This window comes from Lissotriton helveticus, chromosome 1_1 (assembly GCF_964261635.1).
Source record: "Lissotriton helveticus chromosome 1_1, aLisHel1.1, whole genome shotgun sequence".
NCBI lineage: Eukaryota > Metazoa > Chordata > Amphibia > Caudata > Salamandridae > Lissotriton > Lissotriton helveticus.
Window position 1 is genome coordinate 686,613,695 of NC_136057.1, and position 16,536 is coordinate 686,630,230.

General features: G+C 44.6%; 1 protein-coding gene across 1 annotated transcript in view; it reads left to right on the forward strand.

Moving 5' to 3' along the window:
* Positions 1–16,536, forward strand: part of SLC6A15 (solute carrier family 6 member 15) — a 316,654-nt gene that overhangs the window by 218,387 nt on the left and 81,731 nt on the right. Inside the window, exons 7-8 of the mRNA XM_078674224.1 lie at positions 557–798; positions 903–1,095. Coding sequence (XP_078530350.1) covers positions 557–798; positions 903–1,095 — 435 coding nt within the window. The remainder of the gene's footprint in view (positions 1–556; positions 799–902; positions 1,096–16,536) is intronic.

Below are 16,536 nucleotides of genomic sequence, written 5' to 3' on the forward strand. Positions count from 1 at the left end.
TTGGGTGGTACAGAGACAGTAAGTGTCATGCCCAAGATCACACAAAGTAGTCCAAATTAGAACCAGATCTCATCAAACTTCAGCACACGATTTAGACATTAGATCAAATGCCTGACAAAGGACACATAAATAGGAATTGGCGTTAAAGCGAACATAATTACAACTACTTTTACCATTGCCCGACTCAAACAGAGATTAGTTTTCTACTTCACACTGCAAAATTGTAGTCTTTGCAAGCAAGTGTCTTAATTATATACTGTACCTTTCTAGATAGGCAGCCCAAAAACAATTTCACATGTAATATGCCAGAGTCTTAGCAGAAAGATTGATTTATTTCATAAGATTTAACCATGAACATTTATATTACAGGTTTAGATAAATGAACTGGGGGCAGAATTTGTTTTCTTGACGTTAACCTTGCCTGCTTTTAATGTTTAATTTTCCAAAAAGTGTTTTCATATTTATTAAGAGTTGGTTATCTTTTTGCAAATATGTATTCATCAGCGAATCCTTCTGCATGTTATCACCGACATGTATCATTTCTGATTTCCAACAGCTTGAAATAATGCTGGAGCCCAAGGTCTGGAGGGAAGCTGCCACACAGGTGTTCTTCGCCCTGGGCCTTGGATTTGGTGGGGTCATTGCCTTCTCAAGCTACAACAAGAGAGACAACAACTGCCATTTCGATGCTGTCCTGGTGTCATTCATCAATTTTTTTACATCTGTTCTAGCAACACTGGTGGTGTTTGCTGTGCTGGGCTTCAAAGCCAATATCATAAATGAGAACTGCATTACCCAGTATGAATCTACATTTCCTATTTTTTTTATTTTTTAGCATTACAAATCTCGAGCGCTTGAGGGTAACCAACTCTAAATTGCCTTTGTCTGGTTCTGTCTTATAGAAACTCACAGAGGATCGAAAGTTTTTTAAAAGTTGGTAATATAAGTAGCCAAATTATTCCTCACCATATCAACTTTTCAAGAATTACTGCAGAGGACTACCATCTGGTCTATGACATAATTCAGAAGGTTAAAGAAGAAGAGTTTCCAGCGTTGGGACTTCAAGCTTGTCAGATCGAAGACGAACTCAACAAGGTAAGAAACTCAATACTTCACAAATAGGACTCTGTGTTTTCAGCTTTCTTCCTCTTGGAGCTCTTGCTATTCAAAGCCCTGCGATCTTTTGTTCCAGTACTGCATTTACCTATTTTTCATACATTGCAGCATCCAAATTCACTGCTCTGAACCAGGAGAAAATCACAGTGCAAAGCTATTTTTACTATGATTGGCTGCTGCTGTAGTTATTCCCTAAGCTGGACCACAAAAAGCCTACATTGCACGGCGCATAACGTCTGCAAAATGGTGGGGAAATTAGTGTGCACTGTCTTGCTTCAGATTTGTACTGGAGACATTCCCTTCCAGTACAAATTCCTATGCACAGAATCTCCGAAGGTTACCACGCATTGGATGTGTGTTGTGCGCTGCAGAACACATGCAATGCATTGTGCTTTTTAAGCACTTAACACATGCCCACTAGTTTGCACCTACTTTAAGTAGGTGTTACTGTGAGAAATTGGATTCCTGGTTGAGTGGGGTGAAACCCTACTTAAGCAGCAACTACAATCCTTTTCAGGGTGAGGCACAAGCAACCCCCAAATAAACCTATGCTCAATCCTTTGGTAGGTTGGCACAGAGCATCTGGCTTAATTTAGAGACAAGTATAGAATATTTATGTAGCACTTGAAACAGTAATAAAGTCAAAACACAACACAAGAAAACCCCCAAACCAATTTAGAGATGTAGAGCCTAATTTAATAAATAAATCAAATCCATAATGACACATATTCAATCAATAGAACTGAAGATATGCAATTTAAATTTAAATAAAAATAGCACCAAACAGTCCAAAGTGTCACTTGCAGCTATCTGGTCTTGTGAGACTGGGAAAAAGTCACGAGTTTAGGCCGACTGTAATGCAGCATGGGTTGGGTAGAGTAATCTGGTTAGCCCCACTGAAAAGTTACCTTCTCAATCTATCGCAAAGAGTCCCGTTTGCAGCAGAGGGGGCTGTGAGGGGCAGGGAAGAGTTGAGGACGGTTGTCGTTTCAGCGCAAAGAGCAGGCTGGGTATGGCAGATGATTGTCGCTGTAGCATGAAGATCTTGATGTCATGCGGGTGTTTGGACAGGGCTTCGCGATGGTGTACCATATGAGCAGTCAATGTTGTAGTGCAAAGGGTCGGGTTGATGGAACTTTGTGTTGGTGGGCAGTGCGAGTAACAAGGTTTGGGCACCAACCGGCCAGTTCAAAGTCACACACATCCCAAAAACTTCAAATCAGCTCTGCTGAAGCCACGCCAAGAGTCCAGGACCTGAGGAGTGCGACTTGAGGGTCAGGGGATTACTGCAGCTGGATCTGCGTGCTGGTTCAGGTGGTTTGGAGCCTGCTATGTCCCTGAGGCTCTGAACAGGAGGCCAGCGGATTAGCCCTTGGAGTCACTCCGGGAGTTCTGGGTTCAAGTGCAGGTCCATTCCCTCTGGCTCAAGCAGGGCTCAAGAGGGTGCAGGGCAGCAATCCAGCAAGGCAGCAGTCCAGCAAGACAGTAGTCCAGCAGTGCGGCAGTCCAGCAGAGTGGCAGTACTCTCAGCAGCACAACAGTCCTCTTCCTAGCAAAGTCTACACAGGTCTAGAAGTTACTAAAGAGTTGGTGTCTGTGGTCAAATATGTATACCAGGTGCCTTGTTTGAAGTGGGAGAAGGTTTGAGGTGTCCCTTTAAAGTGCACTTGTTTGCTGCCTCCCCTACCATGGATCCAGACTAACCACAGGGGTTATGCAGTCCTTTATGTGGAGGCAAGACACAGCCTATTTAAGTGTGAGTAGGGCTGTGCCCAGCTCTGCCCTACCATCCTGCCAGTGATGGTCATCCAGGCAGACCTAATCTCCCTATTGTGTGTGGTTGTCTAGGAGGAGTACACAAAGTCCAACTGCCAGCTACACCCAGTAACGTGACCCATAGACAGGCTGCAGGCACTAAATGGCGGAGGCAAGCAAATGCTAACTTGCTTAAAGTGTAATTTTCAAAGTTGTATTTAAAATCACACTTCACCATAAGTTAGGATTTTTCATTTCAATTCCAAATACACCACACATGAACTGGTTACCTGTTTCCATTTAGAAGTTGCAGCTTAATACAAGTAATAAGTTAACTACAATGTTATCATTGCAGTAGTGAGAAATGAATTTAAGAGTTTTTCACTACCAGGACATGTAAAACTTAAAAGGCACATGTCTTGGTTTTTAGATACACTTCACCCTGCCCTCTGGGCTGTCCATGCCTACCGTAGTGGTGACTTATTTGTATTAAAAAAGAAGGTTTGGGCTAGCAAAAGTGTTTTTGCCATGACAAATGCCAGCTTAAAACTATGCACATGACTGCCAAGGCAGGCCTGAGACATGTTTAAAGGGCTATTTAAGTAGGTGTCACAATCAGCGGTGTAGGCCCTCTAGTAGTATTTAATTTACAGGCCCTGGGCACATGTAGTGCCACTTTACTAAGGGCTTACAAGTAAATATTCCAATTGGGTATAAGCGATTCCACCATGGTTTAAGATGCGAGCACAAGCGTTTTAGCACTGGTTAGCAGTGGTAAAGTGCACCAAGCAGTAACGCCAGCAAAATTAAATTTAGCAAACAGGAGATTTGAAGACACAAAGTCTGGGGTAAAACATTCTAAGGATGCTAGGTATAACAGTGCTTATTAAAATAGTCCAGATTCCTCTGTACTGCTGTTCCTATAAAAGTTAGAGGTCATTGAGGTTTGCAGTAGTATCTATTAGAAAGTATACCAACAGATTGAGAGAAGGTAACTCAAGACTGTTCTCCAGCTAACTCATATGGGACCCAATACAGGTTCTGTGATAGTGAAGGATTTGAGACCCTGGGTTGAGCAAATCAGATCAGGAAATAAAAGGCAGCCGGTCAATTTTCTTCCTTCTGTACCTCAGAGAAGGAGACCACAAAAGACGGACACGGAAACTAAATGGTGCTCTGGGTTAAAGTGGTATCTAGAAGCTTTGTCTAAAGTGGAATTTGACCCAGTGTGCAATGTTGACCTACTCTGTCACTATTACCAGCCTTTGATGTGTAAGATGTTGTTTCATATGTCAGGAAAGACAGTGATTTCAAGAAAAGTGAGAGACCAAGAGAAATATCATCCTGACAAAAAGTGTGTCCCATAAATACACCAAGCAGATATCGATCTCTAAAGTACTTTTTTGATAGCTTTCATGGCTCTGAGTTTAGCTGAAAGAATTTCCATAGTGAGAATAATTGCCAGGTGGATGTCCCTAAACTGTCTGTAATTGAATGGAAACTAATCACACATTACTCAACTCCTGGAGAGGGAGAGAGAGGGGGTCCTAGGGAAAATATTTAAAGACCCATCCAGTTTCAATCCCCAATCCTACTGATAAATAACACAAGAAAACTGGTGGTCTAATGAGAAAAAGGAAAAATATATATAAACAAACACACAGAACAGAAGTAAGCATAAGACCCACATCAAATCAATCCTCAGTCTGACTGTAAGTAGTAGTAAGAGAATGATGACGCAAATGCGACTTCATGTCAGGAGAAACCCTGAGGAGGGCAGAAAAGTAAGGATTTCCATCAACTGCCCTTGGTGGCCAGTGTCATCATTTGGAAAACCAAAGGCGCCCCATGTCACCTCAGCTCTTCTGGCAATGAGCCAAACATTAGTAGACTAGGCGTGTTGTGACAGGGAAGGAAAATGCAGTGCAAAAAAATATAAGTGTAAGTGAATTAAAAAAGATACAACAGTGGTCCAAGATGCCTTTATTAATGACCACTGGTGGACTTATTAAAAAATACAGTGTCGGTTTTGAATTAATCTACCGATAGATTAATTCAAAACCGACACTGTATTTTTTTAAGTCAATGTGCCTTCTTAGGAGAATTTTGCAGAGGATGCCACTGGCCTCTCGCAAGATTCTCATCCAGGCCCTGATAATCAACCGCCTAGACTATGGAAACATGCGTGTGGTAGCTTCAAATGCATCTCTTCGTGCCAAGATGCAGGAGGTACAAAAAACGGTCGCCCGACTGGTTTACAAACAGCCACCAGTCACCTCTTCAGTCCCCCTGCTCAGAGCCTTGCATTGGATTCCCATAAAGAAGAGAACGAATTTCAAACTCCTTTGACTGACATTTAAGCACTGGCAGTTAAGAGACCCAAATACCTATAGGACAAATTGGTCCCTTATCTTGCAGATAAAAACCTTAGATAAAGAAATCAGCTATGTCCCTGTCCTCGACACATTCACAAATCTAAGTACGGTTGATGGGCTTTTACTTACCTTGCCCCTTACCACTGGAATTAACTCCCCTTTGCTGTTAGGGCTTGCGCCGATTTCATAGGTTTTAAAAAACATCTCAAACTTGGCTGTTTTAATGACTGCTCCCGACTTTTCTTTTACCTCAGCACCAAGATGCCCTTTTGGGGACAAGTTGAGCACTAAACCAAATATTCATTAACATAGCAAAGTGAAAGAGATATTTATCCTGACTTTAAAAGCAGCCTCTATCAAGTGTGGGTACTTTTCATCCGTTTCGCTTTGTATATTGCTTTTGTCTATTGAAAAGTTGTTCAGACATGTGAGTAATTAAAAAGGTACCACATAGCAGCAGTGGAATATTTTGCCCCACATGTAGGCATGCACGACTCTTGCTGCACATGTTGAACCTATGCTGTGTTTATCTAGATGCATATGAATATGTGAGGAAGCATACACTACTGCCAATTGGCATGTAACTATTATTTGGCCCTCTTTATGAGTGGCCCATTAAATGTGGGATATTTGCAGTAACCTCTGTTACGACACATATCACACATGAGTGTTTAGCACCTAACACATCACTCCCAAACATATTTTGGCAGGTCAAACCTGTCAAAACTGATCCTATGAAAAATGCTTGATATATATTGGGATATGGATGTGGGTACGTTAAGGACCAAAATCTGCCTGTCATTTCTCTTTTTTGGGGACAACCTCATAATTGGGAGGTAGTTATCGGACCTGGTAAATACTGACCCAGCAGCGTCTTTGTCAGGTGGGCTAAATATTGGTGCACGCAGCAGGCCATTCTTAAAGAAGAATCCTCATTCTCTCTGCCTGTGTTGTATTTCAGTGAAGCCTGGTGAGTTACCTTTTATTACATAAACATAAAAATGATTGGCGCTATCAACTGGGAGTAAGTAGGGTACAAGAGAGGTGACCACAAGGTGCAAGTTTCATATGTTTTAGAAAATCTGCATTTCAGGCTATTGGGGAGAGACGTCAGGTTTGATGTAAGCTGTGACTAAAATAACACCCTAACTAAAACGCCCATCAGTGTTTCATAATTTTGTCCCTGACTCTTGGTAGCTTGGGCTGAGTAGCAAGGTAGTCTTCCAGAAAAATATGCATGCCATGTTTATTTGCAACAAAAACTAACTCAGATTATAATACTGTTAAAAAATACAGAACTTCAAAAAATAAAGTTTAGAAAAACAAATATAAATTGGGAAAATAAGTAATCTGTATTACCTATTAACTGGTTTCACAACAAATAGGTTAACTATGTTATGTGCATTTACAAAGCATTATCACCCGCAACGGTATCCTGGTGCCGAGCAGGTGTGTGTGTCTAGCCCTGCCTATGGTAGGCTGGTTAATTGAAAAGCCACGTATAAGAAATTGGGCTGTTGGTTGACCGGGGTGTAGGTCCTGGTCAAGCAGCAACCACAATCCTTATCAGGGTAAGCCACAAGCAAACCCCAAATTAAACTGTGCTCGCCCCGTGGTAGTTGGGTACGGAGCAGTCAGGCTTAACGTAGAGGCAATGAGTAAAGTATTGTATAACACTTCCAACAGTAAAACAGTGAAAATACACCAGAAGAGGAGCCCACAACAGATTCAGAAAAATAAAGTAAGTTTTAACAAATAAAATAAGATCAAAAGGACAAAAATCTAATTAGTAGCACTGAAGATATTGAATGTTAAAGTTCATAGTGAAAATAGTGCCCAAAAACACAAAGCCCTACTGTGGATATCTGGTTGTACCTGACGTGGACAAAGTCACAAATTCGGGATGACTATGATGGAGTGTGTGTTAGCTACAGGGACGCAGTTAGGCCTGCTGAACAGAGTACCTTAAATCCTGGTTGCGAAGTGTTGCGTGGTTCCTAGTCAAATATGCGCCCGCAGCCAGAGCAATGCGTTGGTTCAGAGATGTGGTGAGACTTTGGTGTGAGGTCCCATTGCAATGTTGCTGAGAGTCCTGTTAATGGGGGCTTGTGATGTGGAATCTGATGTCCAGGATGCAGTGTGCAGCTGGAGGTGCATCAGGTCTGTGGAGCCGCGAAGTTGCAATGCAGAGTCCATTGTCATCATTGAGGCTTCTGTTGATGAGCAATGCGAAGACCTGGGTTGATAATGCTCCATGCCATCGAGGCAAAGCGTAATTTCAGAGGGCTTGCAGGGCTATGATGCCGTTCTTTTACAATGGGTCCAATCCATGTGACATTGGCAATGTGTTGGTTCTGCTCGGGGGTGTGCTGCTCAGCTGAGAAGATACATTGGTTCTGCTTGGGGATTCTTTGCTCAGTAAAGAAGATGCATTGGTTCCGCTGGTAAACATCTTAGGCCCACTTCCAAGGGTCTAGAACTGGGGTGGCACCACTTGGCAGGGTAGACAAACATATGACAAAGTCCAATTGCAGGAGGTTGGAAGCATGCTATATCCCTTAGGATTCAGATCAGGAGGCCAACCACCTACCCCTTGGAGTCACTCTGGGTTCTGGATTCAAGAGATGCAGGTCCAGTCCTCACTCAGGCAAGAAGGCAGCAGATCAGCACAGCAAAACAGGAGTCCAGCAGAGTGCATTTCAGCGGAGTGGCAGTGCTTCAGCAGCACAGTAGTACTCCTTCCTCGCAGAGTATCCACAGGTCCAAAAGTGTATTGAAGTAGTAGTGTCTGAGGTCCTTCTTTTATACATTTTTGTGATTTTGAATTGCACAGATGGTCTGTCTTCCCTGCCCATAAGAGAGTATTTTTCATTAAAATTCGAAAGACACCAAAAATTAACTGGTCATTTATTCCCTACTTGGAAGTTACAGCTTATTAAATGTAATAAGGAAACACCAATGTTATCCTTTCAGCAGTGACAACCAAATGAGTTTTTCACTACCAGGACATGTAAAACTTAAAAGTACATGACTTACTTTTTTTTTTAAAAAAACACTGCACCCTGCTTTCTGGGCTGTCCAGGGCCTACCCTAGGGGTGACGTATATGTATTAAAAAGGAAGGTTTGGGCCAGTTTTACTCTATTTTCACTGAAATCCTTGAATGTATGTTTCTCCGATTCTATGGATTGGATTTTTGTCATTTTGGCCTTGAGTTATTGCCACATTTTACAAGAGACTTTCACTCCAGGTATCTTAGTCACAGGGAGCAGCATGTTGCATGTTTTCTGCAACTGATCAAGATTTCAACATCTGTAGGACTATGCTTAGCTGCCTAACTTCTATTATCTTGTGGTATTTCCTCTTCAGGCAGAAATTTAGGCTAGACCTTAAAAACTCATCTACTGTTAGATCAGTATCTTCCTTCAAAGCAAGTAGGCATCTTCATTCTGTGTCTTTCCTTTAGTAGGCTAGAACTGCATCAAATCTAAAAGTGTACAGGATACACTGTCATTGGTGGGTATCCATAAACCAATCCATACTGCCCCTCATATGGCCTGCTCATCTACCCTTTTCCAACAGTATGATTGTTAGTCCTAGGCATGGTTCTTCTCTAGCATTTACCTTCAACCCTCTTGTTTTTATTACTTCGTTCTTGCTGGCTTTAGGACCCTGCACACTTTACCACTGCTGACCAGTGCTAAAGTGCTTGTGCTCTCACCTTAAAACATGGTAGGATTGGCGTACAGCCTATTGGCCTACTTCATTTACTTGTAAGCCCCTAGTAATGTGGTGTACCTGTGCCCAGGGCCTGAAAACTGAATGATACTTCCGGGCCTATAGCACTGATTGAGCCACCCACTCAAGCCACTCTTTAAAGATGTCTCAGACCTGCCATTGCAGCGTGTGTGTGCAGTTTTAAACTACCAATTCAACTTGACAAGGTAAGCCTCTTGCCAGGCCCAAACCTGCCTATTTTTATACATACACATAATTCCTAGATTAGGCCCTACACAGCCGAGAGGGCAAGGTGCAGTGTATTTAAAAGGTTGGACATGTACTTTTAAGTTTTACATGTCCTGGTAGTGAAAAACTCCTACAATTGTTTCTCAAATCTGTGGCTGGCCTCCTGATCAGAAGCCTCAGTGAGAGAACAGGCTGCCAACAACATTCAACCCGGCATCTGGGTATTCCATCTGTGAGTCCTGCCATCCCAAATGGGGCCTCCCCAGTCCTGGTTCCATGGAAATGGCTTTTAGTTGCTCTACCAGCCCATCTGTGGATTCTGCCAAACCGACACATCTCCACTGTAGCGCGGTGCATCTCCTGCAGAACAGGTGCAGCAGCTGTGCTGCTAGATGCATCGCCTACGTAATTGACCTATTCCCTTTGGTGAGTGGACCTCCCCGACGCAAAGACTAACCATCACCCAGTGTAGCCATTAAGAACAGCTGCTGTGCAATACATCTCCTTGCAAGGACTTGGCCCCGCCCAGCACAGCCCGTCGGAACCGCCGTGGCACAATGCATCTCCACACAACGACATTGCATTGAACTTTACAGCTCCCCTAAATCACAATTGCACAATGCATCTCCTCCATGCGTGACTCCTCATCTCTTCAAAACCAGGATTAAGGTACTGTGTTCAGCAGACCTAAGTGAGTCCCTGTAGCCAGCCTGTGCTCCATTGCAGTCAGTCTGAACTCATAACTTTGTCCTGGTTTAGCAGAACCAGATAACCACAGTTGGCCCTTGGTGCCTTTTGGGAATAATTTCACTGAAATCTTTAAATGTGTTTATCTCGGGTACTACCGATTAGATTTTTGTCAAGTTGGCATTGATTTTTTAATTACAATGTGCTCTGTTTGTCTAAATTAGCATGGATTTTTTGCTTGTGTGTTGTTTCATATTTTGTTACTGTTTGAAGTGTTGCATTAACACACTGTTTCTAAATGAAGTCTGGCTGCTCTGTGTCAAGCTACCAAAAGGTTGAGCATAGGTAATTTAGAGTTTTACTTGTGACTTCACAATGACAAGGAATGTGGTTGCTGCTTGAGTAAGGTTTCATCCCCCTCACCCAGTAACCCAGTTTCTCACAGTGATGTATGCCAAACTCTGAAAAATGTCTTTAAATGCAGAGGAAACAGCACAGCGCCTTTCTTGTAAAGTCTCAGATGCTTAAGCATCTTATGAGCCTCTTGGCAATATAGAGACATTCCAGGTCAAGACTAGATATCAATTCGAGAGAAATACAGGGCATACCTTATCCAGATATAGGATGGCTCATGAAGTTTCAACGTTACAACCACCCTGACTACCACTCAGACATCCGCCACCACAACCACCACCAGCACCAACCGCCTGTTCTCCTGGACTTGCATCAATGACGAGGACACCAGCAAGATCATGAACACCATCCACTCCGGATCACCGTTAGACTCATGCCCACACCACATCTTAAACAAAGCCAGCACAGCCATCACACCCCATCTCCGGTAAGTAATCAACATCTCCTTCAAGACAGCAACCTTCCCGGAAAGCTGGAAACACGCCGAGATCAAGGCTTTCTTAAGAAGCCCAAGGCGGACCCCAAGGACCTGAAGAAGGCCCATCTCCCTGCTCCTGTTCCCGGCAAAGGTCATCGAGAAGAACGTCAACAAGCAACTAACCCGCTAACTCGAGGAGAATAGCATCCTGGACCCATCCCAGTCCGGGTTCCGCAGCAACCATAGCACCGATACCGCCCTTATCGCCACCACCGACGACATCAGGACCCTGCTAGACAACGGAGAAACAGCGGCCCTCATCCTCCTGGACCTGTCAGCCGCCTTCGAGACGGTCTGCCACTAAACACTACGAACACACCTACACGACGCCGGGATCTCAGAGAAGGCTCTGGACTGGGCCACCTCCTTCCTCTCTGGCAGAACACAGAGCATCCGTCTCCCCCCTTCCCCTCCAAAGTCACTGAGATCATCTGCAGCTTTCCCCAGGGCTCATCCCTCAGCCCAACACTGTTTAACATCTACATGGCACCCCTCGCCCACCTCGCCTGACAGCACAACCTCAACATCATCTCCTAAGCCGATTACACCAAGCTAATCCTCTCCCTCTCCAAAGACCCTCACACCCCCAAACCAACCTCCACAAAGGAATGAAGGCCGTCGCCGAACGGATGAGGAACAGCCGACTGAAGCTGAACTCGGACAAGACGGAGGTCCTCATCCTGGGCTCTACCCCCTCAGCTTGGGACGACTCCTGGTGACCGACAACACTAGGAACAGCCCGACACCCACCAACCATGCACGCAACCTAGGGGTCATCCTTGACTCCACCCTCTCCATGACCAAGCAGGTCAATGCAGTCTCCTAATACTGCTTCAACACCCTCCAAATGCTCTGCAGGATCTTCAAGTGGATCCCCACCGAAACTAGAAGAAAAGTCACCCAGGCCCTTGTCTGCAGCAGGCTGGACTGTGGAAATTAACGGTGTAAAGAATCCAGAACCTATGCCTTCTTCTAATTAAGGAGCAGGGTTCACTTTTTTCTGTTGGTAGTGACTACGGTGCCTGTGCTAGCAGAAAACAATTCTTTTGTCACTGCTGATTCTGTCCTTTAGCTCCATAAACTCTCTGCCACACATAACCATGCAACGTAAAAAGAGTTCAGCTAAAGCAAGGCATCAAAAATCATACCCCCTCTGACACACCAAGTTTCGGGCAGAAACGCTACCCTTGCAAAAGGTTTTAAGTGGGTTTGGTTGTTTCCACAGCCATTATTCTTTGCAACTAATTTCACTTCAAATATTTGTAACTTAAAAAGTTAATTAGCTAATTAATTTAACACTGATTGTGTTTCTTTTCTGTAACTAGCAGAGATGGCCACCTATTAGAGATCGCAACAAAATATATTCCTCATTAATTATCTAGAAACATAATCTTAAATCTCATTTAGAGTTTCTAACAATATCAAAACATGTAATACTCCGAAAACAAGTGCCATCTTCTGGGCAAAAATTAAAACATATTGTTACCTAAAGAAGTGTTTGTCAGTGCTATAGTGTGGCTAAATATCCAAGTATACGAGCAGTTATATAGTATAACTATTAATCAAGTAATGCAGACAGTTGCAGGTACTTGTTCATCCCTTATAGGGACATTGCTCACAATAAATCCTAATTTAACCTATCCCTTGAAGCACTGATCAGCATCAAAGGGAAATATACAGTCAGAGTTGGTGAATGGAGGGGAGAAATTGGTATTTAGGAAGAGAATTGACTTTTACTATATTATAATGTAGTGTTCTTTTAAATAGATGTGTCTTCATTTTTTCTAATTTGAAGCAAGATTTGGGTAGTGGATATAGGGATGTTATCCCAGCTCTTTCATGCATAGAGGGAAAAGGCCTGTTTTTTTTGTAAAACATTTTTATTGGCATTTAAGATTATTACATACATCACATCTTTCATTGCTGATGGTGTTTGAGTACAAGTGATCGCGCTCGGGGACAGCATATTATGACAGGAGAACATAAGGCTTTGAAGGTTGTTGGGCCTTTTCGCTCAGTCCATTAATTGGCGATGACCCTCATTTGTGGGTGTCCATCTTCAAGTAACCTTCATGCATGTCATTTATCTAGCTGCGCTGGGGGTGTGATGTGCATTGTCTCCCCGCACATGGGCTTATAGGGGTTATAAAATATCAGCCACATTCTAACCATGAACTAACTTGGGGTAGAAAACTGGGATGCACTGTGCCTTATGTTATGATTATGAGCATGTGAACGCCTGAGACCTGCACTATTGTGGGACATCATGGTGCAGTTGCGCCGAAGCGGATAGGAGGAGGGGGGAGGGACAGCGCTAAGAGCTATCTACGTGGGAGTGTGGAGATGGTTCGTTGGCAGCTATTAGGTCTGGCCCGTCGGGTGTCTGGGCCCCTTGCATTCCCTCCAGAGCACCCTCAGGGTCTGCAAGAGCCATTGGGGAATCACCCCCGCGCCTCCACCCCGTCACCATTTCTTGTGTGAAGGAGTGAAGTAGCATGGCCCAAGGCACGGAGATCGGATGCTTTCGAATTCCCTGGACTTCCTCCCCTCATAGTATTCCCTCTTCCGCTGTACCCCATTTCTTGACCGCGCCCACCCAGGCCGCCAGAGGAAGGCCTTCAGGTGCCTTCCAGTGCATAGTTATACACCGTTTGGCCAGGGGGAGCACGAGGGAAGCAAAGCGCTTTTCTACTTTTATGTGTTTGTGACGCTTACAGATACCTAGGGCGCTAGCCTCCCATGTATTAAGGTCCCGCAGCCCCGTGATCGTTCTAAGGGTAGTATGGACAGTACGCCAGTAGCTGTGGAGGGACGGACTGTCCGATAGCATGTGGGAAAATGAGGCAGAAGGTACCTGACATCTGGGGCAGGCAAAGGAACCATCGGGGAAATAGTTCTGGAGTTTTTCAGGAGTGAGATATGCCCGATGCAGGATATGCAATTGTATGTTTTTGAAGCAGTAGTTTTGGGATACCTTCTTGGTGTATGCTAGTGCTTTGACCTATTCCCCATCATGTAAAGGCCTGTAAAAGTCAGTTTTCCATTGTTCCCTGAGGGACGCTAGTGTGGGCTGCCTAAGGGACCGTATGGCTTTATAGATCCAGGTAACTAGGTGTCGCCCTGAACCCATCTGTAGGATTGTGTGGAGGACCGGGTGTGTAGGGGGTTCTTCATCAATTGTGTGCCAATGTTGACGGCATTCATTTAAGAGCTGCCTGTGCAGCAAGAACTGTCCCCAAGGGAGCTCAAAGTCATTCACAAGTGCCTCAAATGTCTGCAACTGTCCGTCAAAGTAGAGCGCCCCAACGTCCGTCAGGGTGTGCTACATCCATATGTGCAACATTCTCTCTGTGTAGTGTGTGCGCCCTTTGGGAAGCCGTACTAGTGGCAGGAAACGAGAGTACGGAGGCGCCGCGCAATGTATTCACCGTCATCAGCTGGAGTGGCTTGGTCGGGGGGTGCAGCTCTTGGTAGTAGCATACGGTGGACAGCAGGAGTTGTCCAGCCGTGGTGATCAGCTCTCTCTGCGCCCGGCCCGCCGTCCAGCGGGACACCCATTGTAGTTGGGCGGCCAAGAAGTAGGCCTCGAAGGATGGCGCAGCTAGTCCTCCTTGGTTGAGAGGTAGCTGCAATTTTGCCAGGGCGATATGCCTGCGGCCAGATCCCCAGATAAGGGTCCCAAGCAGGGTATCTAGTTCGCTGAAAAACGAGTGGGGGGAACCACTGGGAGGTTGGAGAAGAGGTATAGGAGTCTTTGGACTAGGATCATTTTGGCTATCGCTATCTTGCCCGTGACTGCTAGTGAGAGATCTTTCCAGAAGTGTATGGATGATCTGATGCCCGCCATCAGCTTTCGATAGTTACCCTCATAGATGTCCTGCGGTGTATGATACAGTCGGACTCCCAGGTACCACACTGCCTGGGGGCTCCATGAGATGTCCACGTTACCTAGCCTCAGCTGGCACTGGGGCATTGCCTGTATCAAGGGGTAGACTGTGGATTTGGACCAGTTAACTGAGTCCAGTCACTTCATCAAAGTCTTGCAAATTTTGCAGTATAGTGGTGAGGTCCTCAGCAATATCCCGGACATATACAAGTACATCATCGGCGCATAGTGACACCGCATGGGTGGAATTGGCAATAGGGATTCCCCACTCCTCACCCGCGGCACGGAGGCAGGTCGCCAAGGGCTCCATTGCCATGGCGAAAAGTAGGGGGCAGAGTGGGTAGCCCTGCCGGGTACCGCGGAGATATGGGGACCTATTCTCACTCTGGAGGTGGGCGTGGAGTATATGAGCCTAGTATATGCCTTGAGGCGAGGTCCTATTCCCATATGTTGCAAGACCCGAAATAAGTATTCCCATGAGAGGGTATCAAAGGCTTTTTCCAGATCCAGGATAGATGGAAAAGGCCTGTTGCCTTCTTTTTTGCACTTCTGTTTCAGTCTGGTTTGGTCACTGATGTGGGGGCAGGACTGTGAGAACCACTGGAGTTGGTGAGCTCATCAGTCAAATAGATGAGGATGTAAGCCATGATGGCTTTGTAGCTGGTTTCGAGATGTTGCGGGCTGGCAAGGGGAGCCAGTGAAGTTTCCTCAATCTGAAAGTGATGTGGTCCTATTTGTTTATGCCAGTGAATAGGCATGCCGTAGTGTGAAAGATGCCCTTTAAAGGAACCAGTGAGAACTCTGGGATGCCCTAAGGCAGTGAATTGCCACCATCCAGTTGCAAGAGTACCAGGACCTAAAAGCATTGGCATAGCCAATAGGTCTCGCCTTTGGGTCCTTATAAGTGTTTAGCCATGCGGCACATTATCAGACTATTCAAAGCATCGCAAAACCTGCAATAATGAAATTAAAACAGTTTGATAATCATCAACTGCCTTCTGGAGAAAGTCTGGAGCATGTAATGAGCTTGTGGCACAGTCGAAAACAATTCAAAGTATGTGTTGTAAGTTATGCAATGTGAGAGCAAAGCAGTTGTTGCACTAAGAGATACTCTGCACAAACACAACTTACATTTTACTCTCCATGTCAAGCCACCAACAATAAGCACAGTAAGCTGGACAAAAAATGCCCACAATGCACTACTCCACTGCCAAATAAACAGCCCACAAACCAGCTACCTTACCTTGCCTATGACTCATTGAGTTTGACCATGTGCAGCGCTCCGCTGCCCCAAGGCTAGGTTTGCACTAAAGAGGTAGCAGATAGACACACACAAAGTGAGAAATGCAGATGAAAAAAGTCAAATAGCTGCTTATCAGAATCTCTGAACATGTACAATTGGGCAATACATTTCTCTAAGAAAGGTAACAACCTTCTGCTCCTCCACCTGAAGTGGTGTGTTTCCTGACAAGGTCATCTTCCTGCCAGATTTGCCATAGCACTTAATATATGCGAAACTAATAATGTACGTATGCTATAATTTGCTAAACTTGGATACTCTGTGAGCTGTAGTAGCAACAAACACATTTGTGAAAATGTGTGTGCGTATTAATAGACCTATGTACTGAAATGTGTGCATGTATATGAGTATGTAAAGGAGCACCCATGCAGGTTCCACACGAATTCATGGTTAAATACCAACACACACAAATACACACTCCCATGCACGCACACTTACAGACTCGCATATATATTCACAGGTAGAACATAAGTACATGCAGGCTCATGCATATTCGTAGACACAAGCGCCCATAAATAGACAGACAAAATAAACCCGGCCTGAAAATACATTCTTGATTA